Here is a 20,927-nt window from a genome sequence, read left to right on the forward strand (position 1 = left end):
ACCACGACCCCTTCTGAACCCAGCCTGGACTTCTGGCAGTTCTCTGCTGATGTGCTGTTCCAGTTGTTTTTGGATAAGAAATAAGAGATTGTCAATTATTTTATCTTGCTTGAATCCACAGTCATTGTCAGTGATTTCATCTTGCTTGGGTCCATAATCAGCACACTTGGCACCAGCAGCCAAGAAATCAAAAGACATATTGCACTGGGAAAGTCTTCTGTCAGAGACCTCTCCAAAGTACTGAGGAGCAATGATGTCAGTTTGAAGACTAAGGTGCACCTACCATGATCTTTTTAATTACTTACTATGCAACTAAAAGTTGGAAAATGAATAAAGATGATAGATTGATGCCTTTGGATTGTACTGTTAGGGAAGAGTATGGAATATTCCATGGACTACTTACTAAAAGAATACACAAATATGTCTTAGAACAAGGATAGTGTAAGTTTGTCATAAATGCTTTGTGCATATTGTTAGGAGGGGCCAGTCCTTGGAAAAGGACGTCATGCTTGGCAAAGTAGAAGGTCCTCAAAGGAGGGGAAGATCCTCAGCAAGATTAATTGACACAATGACTCTAACAGTGGCCTCCAGTATGTCAGAGATGATTAGGATAGCATGGGATATGACAGATTTTAGAGCTATTTTTCGTAGGGTCACTGAATTATAGTCAACAGCACAATGCATCACAAATTACAGGCAGCCTTCAATTACACATCAGCATAATAAAAAATCTCCCAAGCTCGGATAAATTACATCATGGAAAAGATTGAAGTTATCAGTGATTTTATTTTACCTGGATTCATAATCAGTGTGCATGAAAGCATTAGACAAGAAACTAAACTGTGTACTGCATTTGGTGACTCTTCTGTATAAGACCTCTAAAAGTGTTAATAGGACAAAGGTATCACTTTGAGGATTAAAGTGTGCCTGACCCAAGCCGTAATATTTTCAGTTCTTTTATATGCCTATGAACACTGGACAGTGAATAAGATAGACTAAAAAAAAGCATATTTGAATTATCATGTTGTTGAGTAATACTGAGTGTACTACTTAAAGCCAGAAGTACAAACCAGTGTGTCACAGCCAATATACCCCTTACTAGTGAAGGTAATGAGACTGTGTCACATATTTTGGGCTCATTACCAAGAAGTTCATTACCTTAGAATGACATCATACTTGGCAAGTAGAGAATCAACTAAAAGAAAAAAGAAAAAGTAAACGTAAGTTTGATAGACAGACATGGAATGTTTACAACAATGGCCTTGACATAGTGGTGGTTGTGAGGATGGTGCAGGACCTGTTTTGTTCTGTGGTACGTAGGATCACTCTGAATGGAAACTAACTTGATGGCACCTGATAGGGAGGGAGTCTTTTTCTTGACATCTAGAGACAATTGCTTGTAGATTGTCCTTTCCTAGTAGTAGACAAGACAAATGTACTTTGCTGTGGAGCAGCTCCTCACAGCTTTACACTTGAGTCAGGCATTTTATTGTTAATATTTTGTTTACTGGGCAAGAAAAATCTCAAAATCAAAGATATCTGTTACTGGTTTGCAGGAGAGGAAGACCCTCTATGAGATGGATTGATTCAGTGACTGGGATAATGGAGAGGGTGTTGGAAACAGTGAGATTGGCGCAGGATAGAGCAGAGTTTAGGGCTGTTGGACATATGGTCGCTATGAGTCACAGGCGAATTGACAGCACATAACAATGACAACATAACAGTAATCAATGCAGAACATCACTGGGACATAAAAATGTGATTGAAGTCTAGTTTTGTTCTTGGAAAAAAGAGGAAGAAATGTTTTCGCTATTCTTTGAATGATGGCGAAAGGTTAGGAAGTAATGTGTGTGTGTGTGTGTGTGTGTGTGTGTGTGTGTGTGTGATTAATTTGGAAGCAAGAGTGGCATCTACTTCTTAAACAACATACCTCCAGGAAATCTTATGAACTTTGATAAATGCCAGTAGTTGTAGATGGGCTTCAGGCCTTTTGTTCATAGAGTTGCTATGTGTTGCTCAACTCGAAGGCAATTAACACACACACATATTTCATTAAATACTGAAATTAAGGTGAACATTTATTAGAAGGACTAATGTAGTCCCTTCCTTATAAAACCCCCAGACCACTGTTGCCAAGTCCGTTTTGATCCTGTAGGACAGGGTAGAACTCCCTCACATTGTTCTCAAGGCAGCAAAGCTTACAGAAGCAGAATGCCACGTCTTCCTCCCAGAAACGGCCAGTAGAGTCAAACCTCCAACCTTTTATTTAGCAGCTGCCATCCACTTTAGAAACTACCCCACCAGGGCTTCTTTATTGTCACAAAAAAGAATACACGTTGTTCAGAGATTCACAGGTTGTGCTGTAGGCACAGGGATAAGTAAGGATTGAGTCAGTTTAGGTTTTTTTTAACCCCTGTATTTTGAAAGTTCTGGGTTTTATGTTAACAAGAGGAAAAAGCAGATGTTTTTTAGAAGTGGGGGAAGTATATTCCTGAATATTAGTTATATTAAAATTTATGCATGTCTTGAGCAAAACTGTAAACTAAGTAGTCTGTATGCATTTAGAAAAAAAGAATTACTGCTAAGGCCAAGCTGTGCTAATCTAAACTCAGTTTCATATTAGATTGACTTGTAAGTTAGGAAATTGATTCCCAACTGGTGAATGGGCTTGGATGTGCCAAAACTTTCCACTGGGTTCTAGGAGTACCCAGAGCCCTGGACCAGTTGCTTCTTGTCTTCAATAGCTTTCTCCTTTATACTTCTCAATAAATACTGGCATTTTCTATTTGTGCCATAATTGGAAATAAATAGGAAAACTGCTAAAAAAATATTACACACTGACTGTATCTTGCTTTTAGTAAAGCAAAAATCACACAAGAAGAACTGTAATGTGGGTAATAATAATTCCACTACATATCAAAAGAGCAAAACAAACTGGATATATATTAATATAACCAATATTGAAATCTGTCTTTTAAATTGAAAAATTCTTCTAAGTATTTAATTGTGTAAGCATCACATAGCACAAAACTTATCATTAAAAATAATCATTTCTGTTACATTTCAGAGAACAAATACGATTATCTTCCAACAACTGTGAATGTTTGCTCAGAACTGGTTAAGCTTGTTTTCTGTGTCCTTGTGTCATTCTGGGTTATAAAGAGAGGTAAGTCTTGAAATTGTGTTATAAATCTATTAAAAATAGTTCGAATATTTTACTCCTGAAAGGAACACACTATATGATTTAGTCCATTAACTTTTCCTATGAGGAAGCTAAGATGCAAACAGGGTATTAGTGATAGGTATCATTATTGATATCTGTGGAACCAGATGGCATTTATTAATGTTTTAGCATTCATAATCTAGTTGAATGGTTTGGTAAAGCGAAAAACAAGGAAGACTGCAAGATAGATTGACACAGTGACTGCAATTATGAGGATGATGCAAGATACGTGTTTTGTTCTGTTGTGACTTGATGCCACCTAACAACAGTGGTAATACCTAGTTGGATGTTCACAACGCTTAGAAGTAAGCATGTTGTTAGATTCCATCAAGTACATTTGGACTCACAGTGACCCTGTGTACGACAGATTGAAACACTCCTGTATTATAGGCAGCTAAATAGGTCAGATTAGAAGGGTTGCCTCCTGGATTCCACTGTGTCTTCCCCTTATTGCACCTAGTTTGCTGTTCCTGTGATGACTCATACAACAAGTTAGTTTTCATTTCAGTGAGCATTACTGTGCTACTGATTTGATCCATTGCAGTTTGTTTCTGTGCCATTGAATGAACTGCCGCTGACACTCCAATGGGTTTTCAAAGACTGTATATCACAAGGAACAAGACTGCCCATCTTTCTCCCCTGGAGCAGCTGCTAGATTCAAATCTCCTACCTCTAGGTTGGCAGCACAGCTCATCAATTCCTATTTTCAGTAGAGGCATCGGTGTGGTGTACTGGAATCAGGAACCTATCTGGGCAGATTAACTTCATGCCAATTCAGTTTTCTCAGATATCTAACAGAAATGCTAGTCCCTTCCTCAAATGATAAGTGATACTTATAAAGTAGTAAGCGTTTTGTAAAATATATAGACTCCCAGTACTAATTGCCACAAAGTTGATTCAAACTCATGGCCACCCCATGTATGTCACAGTGGAACTATACACAATGGAATTTTCAGTGATTGGTTTTTAGCAATAGAACATCAGATTTTCTTTTGAGGCCCATCTCAATGACTTTGAACTGCTAACTTTTTGGTTCACTACTGAACATGTTAACCATCTGTGTACCACTAAGGGGTTGTGCTTCACCTCAGCTCTCCAATTATTGAATCTTCACTCCGTCAATTTGATCTGCCTTCCCAACATGTAGTAAATGTAGGATTTAGAGCACAAAACTTGCTCAGAAAGATGTGCTTTACGTTGAAGAGCTGTACTCTGTGTAGAATTTCTCGTTAGTGTTCTTAATCCCATGGTATCCATGTGGTGTCTGTGGGATTTAAACAGTCTGCCTTCATTTTCTATCTTTTCATTTTGCAGTCTTTGTGTTAAAGTAACTTCCTAAATGTTTGTAAACCTGAAGAAGAGACAGTAACTCATACTAGGATCAGTAAAAGCCCACTCTCTGTTGTTGTTGTTGTTATTGTTGTTGTTGGTAAGTGCCGTCGAGTTGTAGACGATTCATAGCGACCCTATGAATGAAAGACCTGAGCACTGGTCATAGAGTTTCCAGAGGCAAGCCGTTTTGGAAGTGGATGCAATTTCTCCTTCCAAGCTTGTTTTAATCAGGAGCTCCACCAAACACTGTCCACCGTAGCCATTATCACTTTTGACACATCACTGTCACAGTGTTTAACATCGCAGCAACCATGAGTTACCTCTGTACAGCAATGCACAGACCAGTGCTATACCAACTAGAATAATGTTTGACAGAAAAACAATTTGAACCAGGCTACTCTCTGTAGATATATATATACCCACACACACACATATATCCTCTTTTTTTTTTGTTTTAAAGATTTTTTTTTTTAATTTTATTATTCTTGTGTGAGTGTACCGTCAAATCAGATTCTGACTAGTACAGGAGGAGATTGTCCCTTCTTTCCCAGCAGAGCATCTGGTGGATTTGAACCATGCGCCTCTGGGATTGTAGTTGCAGCTCCTTACCACTAGGCCACCAGAGCTCCCCTATATATCCTCTTTTTATGTTCCCTTTCATACATTCTCCGTGAAGGTGGGTGTAAGGGAGTCTCTCAGCATGAAAACTTAATCTTTTTTCTATCTGTTACTTGTTTAACAAAAGATCTCCTTGGTCTTCTATTCTCAGAGTAGTTAGAGAAAACATGCATATTCTTAGTCACTGTGTTATTTCTAGTATCTTAAGTTAACAGGAGTTTTAAATCTTAGCTTTTCTCAATGTATCATTGTCAGTCACAGAGCACAGCAGTAAAATCCTTTTATTGTGTGTTTTCTTGAGGTTTATAGTCACTTAGAGGCAAATTCATGAATCCCTTTAGATAAAGTTATGTCAGGTTTTTTTTCCTCTAAAAATTAGAGCATGTTCATCAAAATCATTTCTTTATCACTGTGTTTCTTTCTTTTATAAGATCATCAGAGTAGAAACTTGAAATGTGCTTCCTGGAAGGAATTCTCCAATTTCCTCAAGTGGTCCATTCCTGCCTTTCTTTATTTCCTGGATAACTTAATTGTCTTCTATGTCCTGTCATATCTTCAGCCTGTAAGTAACTATGACAAAGAAAATAGCATTGTGATAACACAGACTTCAGAACTGTTCTTTCCTTTATTTTCCTTTGAGTTCTTAATTTCTCATTACTCTTGCTAGCTTCCTGCGGTTTTCTCAGAATCACCTAAATACTGAATTACCAATCAGCTTGCCAGTTTCTCCCACTGTTAAACATTATTGTATATTGAATTGTATTACTACTGTATTAAACTGTGCTGACCGCTTTGGAGAAATAGTTCTGTTGGCCCAAGGTATCAGAGCCATCCCTCTATATCCTTCAGCTTTCTGCCTTGTTTTCTGAGCCTGTCTGTCTACCAACATCTAATAGTAACTTCAGCTTCTAGGACTTCCGTGACTAATTCAGAAAATTATATTTTCTTTGTACCTCTCTTTCCCTTGTTGTAATGGAAGTTATATTCATGGGAGCTCTGGTGGCCTAGTGACAAGAACCTGCACTGCAGTCTCAAAGGCATGCGGTTTGAGGCCACCAGCTGCTCTGTGGGAGAAGGATGGGCAGTCTCCTCCCATGTGATTAACTGCCTCCAAAAACCCACCAGAGGGTCAGCTATGAGTCGGTTCTGACTCAACAGTAAACAACACACAGCATACATATTCTGTTTGTATGTTTGTTTTTTTCTTTAATCCTATTACTGAATAATTTATTTGAGTAGGAATCCTATTCTACCCATTATAAATACCATATGGAATATTTCTCATCATCACTCTCAGCACCCTTTGTTCTCAAATTGGAGTGCCATTAATAATTGGAAGCAACATATGGTTTTCTGCCTTTAGTCATTATTTAATTTGAGTCATGTGCTTATTTTCTTCCAGGATTTTATAAAATCAACCATTATGTTCCATTTGTTGCAAAAATGTTTTGAATTTCTTTGAAAAAATAATTTGAGCCATTTTTATCATAAGCAGGTTTTAATTAGCACTAGTCCTCCATGAGGAGCCTGTTAAATATCACCAATTCAGCTTCAAAACAGGATGAAAAAGACTGCTCGGTAGTGTGTGATGGAAATAATAACTTACCATAAACAAAAGTTTGACCCTTTCCCCACAATTCAGAAGGTGTTTTACTGGCAAGTCCCAGCTATTCCAAGTTTCAGTTGCCACATTTGTAAAGTAGAACAATGACACTGTACAGGCCCAAAGGCAGGACCCTGGCACAATAACCCACTGTAAATTTCTTTAAGCTCTCTAATCTGTATTATTAGTATGTGCTTAGTTCTTTTAAAATTTCTACTCCCTAAATTCTTTTTTTCCACTTCCCCCACCCCTTTCTTTCCAGATCTTAGAATCCTCTACCCAGCAGATTTCTTGTTCTTCTTCCAGGTTCTCTTCCTTCCTGATTGTGTATAATCACAGGTTTTACAAAATATTCCAGTGGCACACTCTGGGTATTGCTATGTGCACATTCTGCTGTATGTAATTAAGTAGACATGCCTGGGAGATTTGGTGCAAAGAGTTCTGTTATTTTATTGATAATATACTACTTAAAAGTTTGGAAAGAGTGTTTAGTCAGTCTGCTTGCTTAGATGCATTTGTACTGCCATTATTGTGATTACCTTGGCTCCTCTCCCCACGCTCTTACCAGGCACTTTTTCTTTTCCTCATTGTCTCTTAGTCTAAATAAGTTCTCATGCATTTGTCTATAGAGAAAAACCTCAAAACGTCAATTCCCATAGAAATTCAGTAGAAAACAATATTTCAGTGCTCTTGGAATTAGCACTAGACGTTAACTGAACTTAATCTTACTTCTTTTATTCACTGTGTGTTAGCCATACTTGCTATCAATAGTGGGTGCATAGAGAAGATGGTAGTTACTTGGTTTAATCAACTTAAAATCAGGTGAAATAAGATCAATAGCACTTGTGTGAAAAGTAATTACTAATATTGTCAGAAGGCATGTCATCAAGAGGGGACCTTCTCCTTCTAGAAGGACATCATATTTGGAAAAGTAGAGAGTCAATGAAAGAGAGGAGGATCCCCATTAAATATGGGTTAGTACACTGACTGCAGCAGAGGACTTAAAAACACAGCGAAGATTGTGAGAATGGCACAGGTTCGGACAGGGTTTCTGTCAGCTGTACATAGTGTGGCTATGAATAAGGGGCAACTTGATGGCACCTGACAACAGCACTGTTTTACATAAATCCAGAGAACTCTTAAAATATCAGTTTAGTATTGTGTCACTTACATTGAACCAACAAAATGTATTTTATTACCTAGGATAGCACAACTCAGAACTCAAACTCATTTCTGTTGAGTTTGAACCGACCCATAGCTGACCGTTCATTAGGTTTCTGAGACTGTAAGTCAGGTGGGGGGAGATACCCCTCTAAAATAACATCACATGGAAGGAGCTTGCTCACTAGAATAATAAAGGCAGTTAAAAAATATATGCCACCATGTTTTTAGCATTTAAGTGGGCCTGACAGTACCTGCCCTCTATCTAGCCATGTTGTTATATGCCCTTGAATGAAAACTGCCTCATAACTGAACCTCCAGTGGGTTTTCTGAGGCTGTAAAATGCAAGAGAGGAGATTGCCCATCTTCCTCCCAAAGAGCACCTGGGTGGGCTTGAATCCCCTATCTTTGGCATGACAGCACAATTTCTTACCACTCAGCTACTAGAGCTCCCTGTGTCTAGCCATAGAAGCAGCATTAAGCACCTTTAAACACGTTGACCCCTTGAAAAGCATGCATTTTGTAAGCATGAACACATTTATTTTCAGACCTAAACCTTTACAGTGTTAGTACTACTAGATCTGCATAAACAGATTATTTTTCACAACCATTTGTTGAATTTAAACACATATTTTCAAAGCCTTTACAATAATTTGATCATATCTAAATAAATTTAACTAGCCATGAAAATGGAATCTAATCCTCTAGTGAAATAGCTGCCCTAGTAACCTCTTTGGGTTTTGACCAAAAAGCTTTTTTGTCAGCCAAACCAACAAGCTGGGAGATTTCTGAGGTCAGTACTTTGTTTGGATTGTAACTCTATCTTTTCTTTCTTTCTAGGCCATGGCTGTTATCTTCTCAAATTTTAGCATTATAACAACAGCTCTTCTATTCAGGATAGTGCTGAAGTAAGTAACTTGCTGTGAAAGCATATATCATACTTTCAAATGGCCAGCCTTGTTCAATCGATATACCCAGAGCAGTGAACCCACAGGTCACCAAGGCCAGCATTTCATTCCTCATTGGCTTTGTAGACTGAGAAAGTTGTTTAGCCCATCTGGGAGACTGCGCCTGCGCTAACCTGACCACATCTTCTGTAATTAAAAATAAAAGTTGTAGGAAAGATTTGAAGAACTCATAAAAAAAAAGGTACTCAGTAGGTTATAAAATTTGGTATCTGGAGTTCTAGTTCTGAATTTTGAAGAAAATATTCATGAGCTGCTTTTTTTTTTTTTAAGAATCTGCGTAAATGAGAAGCTAAGAGGTTCCTAGGATTATAAATACAGTTGTAGTTTGGAAATGATAAAGAGTGGTCAATTCTTCATTAAACTGCTTAAGAGGAGCACATGTTTTGTACTTTAACTGGCAGAGGATTTGCTTGAGGAACCTTAAATCTAGTTTTACAGTTTAGGCTAGAGAATGGTGATGTTGCTTTATGCCACTGAGACAACTGACACATAGCTGACCCTCCAATGGGTTTTGCAAGGCTATAATTGCACAGGAGGAAACTGTCCATCTTTCTCCTGCAGAATAACTGATTGATGCAAATCATCACCTGCCTTTGAGTGGGCAGCATAACTCTTTAAATTTTCCAAAATAGTATTACTCGTCTTCACTAGCTCCAGGAGGACCACTGAATAGTGTTAACAGTTTTAGGTAAATAGACTCTGCTTTGAAGGAAAGACCAGGAAGTCTTAAGTAACAGGGTGATACCAGATGTGGGTCCTTATCTACAGTTTAACTTATTATATAAAACCTAGATGATAAAAATAAAGGTACCTTCTTGTCATACTTGTGGTGGTTCTTTTAATTTTACATTTTCTTTCTCTTTTTGATGTCTTGTTTCTCAGTGTGCTCTGTGAGAGTGTGCTTTTTCATAATTTACATGTTGAGAAGGAAGGACTTGCACGTTGGCCTAAATCAAATCCATTATGTGACGAAGCCATTGCTCCCTGATGTGTAGCGTTGCTGAAATATTTTCTTTCGCCCTGAGAAGACGTGTAATTTAATAGTTAATGTGAAAAACAAGCAGAACAATGAACATCTCTAGTTCAGTTGAAATGTTAAGGAACATTGAAATTTACTTTAGTTATTGTGGCCTTCATTTTATTTATGAATTGTGAATTATTAAACTAGCACTTTAAAGAATACTCTTTACTATGTTTTTTTTCCTATAATTGTATTTTATTAATTTTCATAAACATTTACAGAGATTTTGGGTTTCCATTCATTCATTGTTGCACTATTCTCTCTACCCTCCTCCCAGTTTGTTCTTGTCCAAATGCCACAGTGCTTGTCAAAGCCAGTTCTGATTAATCTTCTTTGTCAGTGTGTCCTTTGCCATTCCCTATCACTCCTCCCTGAGAGAGACTTCACCCTGAGTCATAAGGAAAAGGGGATGGCGTATTCTCTTAGCTACTTCCTGCTGAAAAGGGACGCTGTGGGTTTCAGGGTGAAGATCTTCTCTCACTACTCTAAAGGGTCCCTTTGGCAGTAGGAAACACATAGACTATTATGGAGATTGATTTTGGAATTTAGATGCACTCTTATTGATTGTGCTTGGCCGTACATGTTCATATCCTTGAAGATGTATCATGGGGGTGTTGCAACCTAGAAGACACAAATTTGACTAACAAGTTATAAGTACATGAGTCCAAAAATTATGGAAAAGTAAAAGAAAAGATTCTTTCATTGTTTTACAAACCCTCCCCCAGGTCCCCTCCACCATGTAGCCCTCGCTCTAGTCTCCTGTGATGACAGAAATACCTAGTTATATATCTCTTTTAAACAGTTTTCTCCCTCCTCTGTTTCAGTGCAGTATACATTATTTAACCCATCTTACTCAGTCTCTCCCCAACCCTAAGGACAGTCCCATTCTACAACAGTGGCGTCATGTAATATTTGTCCTTTTGTGACTGGGATATTTCACTCAGCATAATTTTTACTATGTTTTGAAGTCTTTGAAAATTGACAGGTAGCTCATTCTGAAGGATAAAAAATTGGCTTCTGAGAAAATGTGAGCAGTCATGTTTTCATATTGATTCCTATGAGAAAATTAGGAATGGATTTCCGGAAAGTGGGTCTAAGGAGGAGGAACTACAAGATGTAACAAAACACCACTTATTAGTAAGGGAACATACATCTCAGAAATGGACAAAATATAAATAAACTTCCTATGAACTGAAAATTTGTGAGTACACAAAGTATTGTGTTTAATGTATATAATATACAAGTGTTAGAAAGAAATTACAATAATTAAAATTGAATTTATCTGAGAGAAGATAAAGTGTGTAGATTGTTCCACTTGATATTGGCCAGAAGCCCTATACCTGCCCCATAGTAAATAGCTTCATTAAAATTTTAAGCATTTAAATACTTGCATTAAAAAGTTAACCAATTTTTTAAAAAAAATCTGTACACAAGACACATTCACTGCAATTGAGTTAGTTTCAACTCACAGCAGAACTCTGGGATTTTTAAGGCTATAAATCTAAGCAAGGTGCTACATCTTAAATCTTAACAGGAGGGAGCTGCCCTTCTTTCTCCTTTTGGACCTGCTAGTGAATTCAGAGTGCCAGAGACTTTTGGGCAGCAGAGCAATCCAGTGCACACTGCCTCCAGAACTCCCAGTACTATATGCAGTAGTGTTGTAAATTGAGAATATTTTATTTTTAATGTTCTGTTTTTAGAAGCAGGAATGGCATCCACTTCCTAAATAACATGCCTCCAGAAACTCTATGAACTTTCATAAATGTCAATAATGTCAATAGTTGTAGAGGGGCTTCAAGCCTTTTGTCCTTTTGTTCATATGGTTGCTATGAGTCGTGCTCGACTCGAAGGCAATCAACAACAACAATTACTGAATTATTATTTTTTTTAGCTAACATTGGTTTTATTTTTGCATACTTTAATTCTTAATCTTTGAAGTAATGGAATAGATTCTTATATGTGTGTTTACATTGATTTTAACATCTATTTGAATCTTATTATATTAAAGGAAGTTATCTGCATAAACATAGAAGCATTTCAAGTTGGTTGTTTCCGCAAGCACTAACTTAGCTCACTTTGTTAGTGTTAATTCTTTGAAAATCAGGTCTAACGCTATTTTAAATAGGTGTTAAAATGTAGCGACAATTACTACTGTCATATATGAGAATACCTTTTGAATGCTATCTTACTTACATTTTAAATCAATTTTCACTATTCTGTTTACTTGGTATGTCATATTCTGTTTTTCTTTACTGTTTAATCTTTTTTTTCTAAATGAATCCTTTTAATGTTTTACCATAAGCAAGGAAATTTTGGTCTAGGCAATGCAGTTAAAGCATCTGTCAATGCCTTTGACTTGTGGTCTTGGGGAAGAATACTGACTTTTCCTTGGACTGCTTGGAAAAAGTGCTCCTTAGAAGCAAAGATGGTGAAACTTTGTCTTACATACTTCTGGTATGTTGTTAAGAGAGTCCATTTCTTGGGGGAAAAAGCCATCATGTTCAGAAAGATCAAGGCTCAGTTAAGGAGAGGAAAAGCCTCAACCAGATGGATCAAGTGACTGTAACAGTGTGCTCAGGTATATCAGAGATGATGAAAATGGCACAGGATAGGACGAGGTTCAAATTCACAGGGTCACTGTGAGTTATAATACTTATCTAGACAACACCTAAAAACAGCAACAACATCATATATTCTTGATGTTTTTGCCATAAATAATTAGCTTTTCATTTAGAATAGTAAAATTACTGTCTTAATATCCTTGACCGCAGCAGAGTTGTCAAATACTTTTTTTCCATTCAGATAAAGAAAATGAGGCTATAAAAGAAGTAGAACAAATTAAGTGTAATTGCTAATTCAAGAAATATTTGAAGGAATTTGAGAGTGGGGGTACGGTGGGGAGGAAGGGAATTGAAGACAAACATCACTTTGGGAAATAATATCAAGCTGAACATTGAGATTTAGGAGGCAAAAGGTAATCAAGACACATTTTACAAAAGAGTATGTATGAGTTGCAAATAAAAATATTATGAAATGAGATGGGAAAAAATCATTAAATTTTGTGAAACATACAATAACTGTCTTGGAAGTTATGTTAAAAAACAGTTACTGTTTACACCAAAATAACAAAAAATGCTGCATAAATTGTGTAGGCATTTTCTCCAAAATCATTCACTCACTTGATAAATGTATATATTCTCCCAACTCTGCACTTGATCACTCTGCTGGTAAGAAATGTGTTGCATGTAATTTCTAATGCTACTAAGAAATATTTTTTTGAGAAAACAGTTATGTAGATATTCCACTTAAATTTTTTATGTTCTGCTTTTGTGTACTACTATCACCTAGAAGAGTTCTTACTGCACATAATTTTTAATTTTCTAGTCACTAGGAAAACTCAATGTAGGGAATCCTAAAGTAGAAACCAAAAGCAATTTAATTTAACTTGTTGTTATATAGACTTGTTGAGATTTAGGGCCTCAGAAACCCATTTGGGGATCAGCTGTGAGCCAGTACCCACTCAATAGCAATGAATTTTTGTAGAGAGTTTCCAAATTGCTCAACAGTTTTCCACATACAGTTTTTTAATTTATGTAATCATATTTGTTGTTGTTGTTGTTATATGCTATCAAGTCACCTGTGGATCATAGTGACCCTATGTGCTACAGCCCTTAACTCTGCCCTGTACTGTGCCGATTTTATTGTCTGTGATACACCTTATCCCCAATACCCCAGTCACTGAGTCAGTCCATCTCATCGAGGGTCTTTCTCTCTTGCACTGACCCACCACCTTCATACACCTATGTATATGCACATATCCATATAATAATGAGGTCACTTGATAAAAACATTTAGAAACAGACTCTTCTTAGTTTGTGGTTCTTTGGTAATGTGATCTTCTAACTCGGTGCATGCAGCTCTGAGCACCACTCAGAATGCTTTACACGAGCAACGCAGAGCATTAATGAACTGTTGCATGACTAAATTGTAGGAGCAAACTCCTCCACACGGAATTGGTGCTCATTTGTAAGAACTCATATGCTCAGCTAACTCTACGGACTACTTCTTTATCGGAAACAACAATATTCTCATTCTTAATGATTTTTATATGTACTACCTTAAATAAGTACTAATTTTACAGAAATTATTTTACTTAGTGCCTTCTATAGATAGATAGATAGATAAATTTTAAATTTATTTACATGAAAGTTTATAGAGACTTTGGATTTCCATTCATTCATTGTTGCAATGTTCTCCCTGCCCACACCTCCCCCCCATTTGCTATTCTTTTTGAAAAGTAAAAGAAAAAATTATTTGTTATTCAATCCCTTCCCCCAAGTCCACTCCACTATGCTACCTTCATTTGGGACTCCTGACATAACAATAATATCTAATCATGTCAGTGCCTTCTAAAGGGTGTTTGTGAAGATCATTATTATTTGGAAAGTTTAAGGTAGTCAGCATTGAAGCTAAAAAAACTATAGATGATATCTTTGCCTCATTTGTCTATAACATACAAGGATTGGTTTTTGTATACTAAGCATTCAGTTTTCATTTCTGCGTTTGTCCACTCATATTCCTTTCTACTACTTTATATATACCTGCTTTAGAAATTAAGTGACAATTTCACAACTTTTGGTTGAAAGCTCTACTAACCCTTTCTCTAAATTCTAGATCTGGTTACTTGAGAATTATATACAATCTGAAGACATGATAGTTTGCCAGATTTACAGATACATAGATTGTGTGACAGTTGGCAAAGCACTAAACTCTGTTGAAGCATTGGGGAAATCTGATGCATCTTCTTATGTAGCTGAGAGCTCAAATTATGTGCTACAGGTGCATTGATTGAGAAGGATGATACAAAAGACCATGGCACACATGCTTTAAACCCAATACTGTCCATTATGACTCATAACAACCCCATAGGACAGAGTAGATCTGCCCCATAGATTTTGAAAAGGTGTAAATCTTTACTTTTTAACCATCAACTCAGATGTCATTTTCTCCTAAAAGCCACGGCTGACTATTGTTATTAGTTAATTTAATGGCTATCTCCCCATTAAAGTGTAAAATTCTGAGGTCAGAGGTCAAGTCTGAAATCGCCAAGTGGCTGACACATAGTGGCTGTTTATTAAATACCTGTTGAACTGAATAAATTTACAAATTGACATAATACATATCCTCTACATCTCACCTATTTTTCCTCCCTTACCCCCTTTTAAAAGAATCGTTATAAACTATGAAACACTGCCTCAAAGACCATTTTTCCCCCATTACCTACTCAGCCAGCAACTTGCTGAATAATAATCTATAATTAGATCATGGATCCAGGTGCTAGTTATTCCCTAAATCTTTCTTAGCCCATGAACACCTTTCATGATGTGACCGCTTTGAAGAATCTTTCCAGCAGGGGAAAATTGCCTATATACAGAGATTTGAAAAACACTACCAGAATTCACATTCTTGTTACTCATCCATATACTTTCTGGTTTATGTACACCAGGTAAAGAGTCCTTGTTCCAACATTTCCTGGCAAATAATAGGTTTTTCAGACAAATAGATAATAACTGTATAATAATAATAATAATACTGTCTCAGCATAAAATCACCTCTGGAAGTAAAAAAATATGGTTAAACCTATGGATTTCACAGAAGGCTACAAAGAGGAGGCACGATTCACTGGTGTTAAGTGACAGTTCTTATGTAAGTGAATAAAAATGATGCCAAGTTTAAGAAGCAGAGGCATCAACAGGTGTCCTTGAGCTTGAATTGTGGAGGATTAGTGTATAGTTTATCCACTTGTCAGCAGAAATTATTGATACTCAAAAGAACAGTAGTAAAATCTCACTTTTCATCTTTGAACAGGCGGCACCTGAACTGGATCCAGTGGTCCTCCCTCCTGATTCTGTTTTTGTCCATTGTGGCCCTCACTGCTGGGACTAGCACTTCACAACATGATTTGGCAGGACATGGATTTCATCATGATGCTTTCTTTCGCCCATCCAATTCCTGCCTGCTTTTTGAACAAGGGAGCCCTAGCAAAGACAATAGCACACCAAAGGAGTGGGTGTTTCCTGAATCTAAGTGGAACACCACAGCAAGGATTTTCAGTCACTTCCGCCTTGGCTTGGGCCATGTTCTCATTATAGTCCAATGTTTCATTTCCTCAATGGCCAATATCTATAATGAAAAGATATTGAAAGAAGGGAACCAACTCACCGAAAGCATCTTTATACAGAACAGCAAACTCTATTTCTTCGGCGTCCTATTTAACGCACTTACTTTGGGCCTTCAGAGCAGTAACCGTGATCAGATTAAGAACTGTGGATTTTTTTATGGTCACAATGCCTTTTCGGTAGCCCTGATTTTTGTCACTGCATTCCAGGGTCTCTCAGTGGCTTTCATCCTAAAATTCCAGGACAACATGTTCCATGTTTTGATGGCCCAGGTCACAACTGTCATCATCACAACAGTGTCTGTGCTGGTGTTTGACTTCAGGCCCTCCCTGGAGTTTTTCCTGGAAGCCCCATCAGTGCTACTTTCTATATTTATTTACAATGCCAGCAAGCCTCAAGGTCTGGAATATGGATCAAGGCAAGAAAGGATCCGAGACCTGAGTGGCAGACTTTGGGAGCGCTCCAGTGGGGTAAGTTGTGATGACACTGCTTTTTGACCTGTTCTCATGTCCCAGTGTGGTTATTCAGAAATAATTTAAAAAATCTGATTTTTCCAAGAATGTACTGGATATCTATGACTTAGACATCAACCAATATTCCTTGGACTCATGATGATGTGTATAAGGGCTCATAAGGCCATGTGATAAATGTTTCTAAGTATAGAGGAAAACATTTAATATAGACGTTCCATCACGTCCTCAAGTACCTTATGAATAGTTATGTCATAGAACTGGATGACACTTCACAAAGTATCTAGTCCAGACTCCTTGGTTAAGCATGTTAAGAAACCAATTCAGAGGCTGAATATTTTACTGCAAATAAGTAAGAACTAGCATTAGACCCCTGAGGTCTGAATCCCAGTCCACAGCTTTTTCCATGCCTCTGTAGTAGAGAAGCCTCATTCATAGGAAAACTTGATCTTATACCTTGTTAGGTCTTGTTAGATGAAAACTGACTCATTAATTCTGTTGTTGTTGTATACCATCAAGTCAAAACAGACCCATAGTTGATCCTCTAGTGGGTTTTCAGAGACAGTTTAATTGAATAGGAGGAGATTACGCATCTTTTTCCTGCAGAGAAAGAAGCTGATGGGTTTGAACCGCATGACTTTGGAATGGTAAGCGTAGCTCCTTACCACTAGGCCACCAGAGTTCCCAGATCTGTCATTACTGAGAGGGGCTAGAAAGCATTATGCTGATTAAACTAAATCTTTTGAGTAGAATATTGCATAAGACAATTATGGTAAAAAAAGAAGGCTATCTAGTAAGATGTGTATAAAAATCAAAAGCAGGAATACAAGGAGGGCAGGGACGCTGACGATGTGGGGGGAGGATATCATGTGATCATCGAGTCTTTGATCTACTTTTTAAAGGAAAGCCAATGTCTTTCTCACCTTTTAGTTAATTTTCCCCTCAAGACCAGCAGAGGGTACTCTTGCTCATACTGTTAAATTTGAAATACAAGTTCTCAGTGCTTTTCACTTTTTTTATTATATCAGGATACTTCTAAAATTAACTTTCCAAGAATTTAAGTATTTATTAAATTCCATTTAACCTAATTACATTTATTCAGGTGTGTGTCATTACACTTGGCGAACATCCAATTGCATGTACTTTGAGGATTTTCTTTTTTTTCTTTAAAGAAATAGCCTCTCTCCTTTTGTTTGGTATGGTGGATTGGGTGTGTTGCACTGCTGAACCAAACATGGCTCCTCTAGTGGTTAGAACTCACCTGCAGGCTCAGGAATAAAGACAGACAGTCTCCTCCCTAGTGATTTACAGCCTTTGAAAGCTCAGTGGAGAAGGTAGCTGCGAGTTGGTTTCAACTCCACCATAGTGAGTTTTTTTTTTATTAAGAGCTTTAAAGGGAAGCTCTGCCAGTGAAGTCTGCAGGGAATTGTGCCACTAACCCAAAGTCCACGCCTTTCTGCAGCTCTGAATCTGCTGGCAACTCCACAGGAGAAAGATGGATAATCTCATGGGAGATTCATAGTCTTGGAAACCCATTAGAAGGTCAGCTATGAGTTGGTTCCAGCTCGCCTGCAATGAGAAAATGACTAAAGGAACCCTGGTGGGGGCATGGCTAGAGCATGTATTGATTTACACCTGCTAGCAGTCAGCGTCCGTAAAGACTGATAATCTTGGCAACCCTAGGGAGCAGTTCTACCCTGTCCTGCAGTGTTTTTAGGAACTGGTGGCAAGTTTGAGGCATTAAGAGATAGCTTTAAAGACTCTAAACTCCAGTTCTTGCAGTAGTGGACTACAGGTAGGATACAGGTAAGTTAGACCGAGAACGAAGTTCAGGGTTCAGGCTTTATAGACTTTTTGTAGTGGGATGGTGGGCTCAGGTGCCCAGGCTGCTCAGGCAAGTGGACCAGCAGGCTTGACTGAGCATGCTTCACTCCTTTCCCAAATACTTTCCCTCACCCGCCTGCCTCTACCTGTCCCTCTGGCCTCCATCAGCAGCCTCAACAGTAGTAACAGTAATTAGAACTATCAGAAGCAACTTCTATAAGGTTTTAATGTGTTATTTACAGAATATCCAAATCATTTAACCCCCTGGATCACAGAATATATTGTAAACATTAAGCAGTGCATGTTGGTGATGATGTACCATTGAGTCGGAACCAACCCATAGCTGACCATCTGGCAGGTTTGCAGAGACAGTAAGCCACATGGAAGGAGTTTGTGAATTTGAACCATGTACCTTTGCATTGGCTGAGTAATTCCTTGCCTTATCGAGATGGATTGAGAAACACAGTGACTGCATCAGTCAGATATGATGAGGATGGCACAGGATAGGACAGGTTTCAGATCTGTTGTTCATAGGGTTACTAAGAGTTGTACTTGGCTCGATAGCATGTAACAACAACAACAAACTATAAATTTCGCCATGCATACCTACATTTTAATTAATTCTGTTGTCATCACTAAGTAATTTGAAAATTGTCTACCTCAGATTTTTTTAATTAATTACGGTTTGTATGTTTCTTTTAAGGATGGAGAAGAGCTCGAACGACTTACCAAACCCAAGAGTGATAATGAGTCTGATGAAGATACTTTCTAATTGATTCCTTTTTTTTCTTTATTTTTTTTTGATTCCTAAATAATTGGCAGCTGTAACAAATCTACTTTTCAAGTTGTCAGTATTTGTAATAGTCATCTTTTCACTTTGATAAATAATGTTTCTAAAACATAGTACTATTTGCACATATCTAACCATTCCTTAAACAGTCCTGCCCAAATCTTACAAAGTACTAAGGAACTGATAGGAGTCATAGAATGAGGACTGTGACAACAGCACAGTGTTTGTTAAGTCAGTGAGATATATTTGCAGATGTGTTTTCTTGGCTTCGAGGTTACGGAAAATTTCCAGTAATTATGTTAGCTGTAACCTATGCACATATAAACAGAGATAAGTTTGACATGTATTAATAATTATGTAGTACTAGTCTGCATGCCAGAGTCTTCCCCCCCTTTTTTTATAATTGTAAACATCTCCTTGTTTAATTTTGAAGCCATGACAGAACCAATTTTGTAATTAAGAATCACTAAGACTTCGTTAAATATTTGGTTGAAGGACCTAACTATCTGGAAACTCCCCTAGATTTGGGGATAAAATAATCTGTGCTAAATGTTTTGCTAAGGAGCAATTTTAAGAAACTCAAGGGAAATTTTCTTTTTAGTTCTTATGTTTTTCAGCATGAGTAAGCTTCAATTTACGTGTAACTTGTTTGTTCTCTTCGGTTGTATATCACAAAAATTTTGTTCTTATTCTTGCATTATTCCAGTTCAGAGGGCATTTAATGGTATTATTTATTAATGGAGCTTGTGACTATTTTGTGTCTTTCTGTTTTATTATCCTGTTCTCAAATGTTAAAGCTCTGACTTTAGAATCATATAATATTATTAATATGATTAATGCTTAAACATTCTCATCTTTGGAAGGGATCACTTTGCAAACAACTGTTACCTTTCATTCATACATTAATAGTGTTACTTTAAAAGCCAGTAAAATAAAGGACTTTACAATAATAATGTTCTACACTTACAATGCATGATTTTTTTTAAGTACTTTTGCATGCAGTAAATTAGCTTTATAAATAGCAGAGAAGTCAGGTAACCAAAAAAGAGAAACAGAAGTGATTTGCCCAATTCTACGCAGCTAGATTTCCTTAGCCAGTAGTCATCGTGTTTACAAGGTACCACATTGTGAATGTGAACTTCATGGCGTCATTCTAATGTGGCCTGTATATATTTATTCTCTTCTTTCCCTTAATTTTCATGCTAGTAACTAAAATTTAAAAACAAAACATACTGTAACTGTCAGCTTGATTCTGACTCATATTCACCCTATAAGGTAGACCTGCCCCACAGGGATTACAAATCCGTAAATCTTTACAGAATCAGACTGCCTTCTTTTTCTCCCACCAAACAAACTTAACCACTATACCAGCAGGTTTCCTTAGGTAAAAACACTGCAATTCATTTCATATTATATACCATATTTCCTCAAAATACATATTTGGGGTGGGGAATGTTTCAATCTTAAGGAGTTCCTTCAGAAAATGTAAGAATGAAGTTATCTTAATAGCTAACATTACTGTGTTCCATCAAATCAGAACCAACTCCTAGCTGACCCTCCAGCAGTTTTTCAGAGGCTATAAAATACATCACACACATGTGCCAATCGTGGTAATGGGCACCCATGGTGGACAGTGTTGGCTGGAGCTTCCCGACTAAATCAAGCCTGGAAGCAGGAGCAGCATCCACTTCCGAAATGGCTTGCCTCTGGAAACTCTATGTACGAACAGTGCTCAGGC

General features: G+C 37.4%; 1 protein-coding gene across 1 annotated transcript in view; it reads left to right on the forward strand.

Moving 5' to 3' along the window:
* SLC35A5 (solute carrier family 35, member A5) overlaps window positions 1-19,171 on the forward strand; it is a 22,703-nt gene extending 3,532 nt beyond the window's left edge. Inside the window, exons 2-6 of the mRNA XM_006895346.1 lie at window positions 3,068-3,166; window positions 5,605-5,735; window positions 8,778-8,845; window positions 15,795-16,575; window positions 19,103-19,171. Of these exons, the coding sequence (XP_006895408.1) occupies window positions 3,068-3,166; window positions 5,605-5,735; window positions 8,778-8,845; window positions 15,795-16,575; window positions 19,103-19,171 (1,148 nt within the window). The remainder of the gene's footprint in view (window positions 1-3,067; window positions 3,167-5,604; window positions 5,736-8,777; window positions 8,846-15,794; window positions 16,576-19,102) is intronic.
* Window positions 19,172-20,927: the final 1,756 nt, after the last annotated feature.

Source organism: Elephantulus edwardii, unplaced genomic scaffold (genome assembly GCF_000299155.1).
Source record: "Elephantulus edwardii isolate Elephantulus edwardi_28Jun2011 unplaced genomic scaffold, EleEdw1.0 scaffold00165, whole genome shotgun sequence".
Classification (NCBI taxonomy): Eukaryota; Metazoa; Chordata; class Mammalia; order Macroscelidea; family Macroscelididae; genus Elephantulus; species Elephantulus edwardii.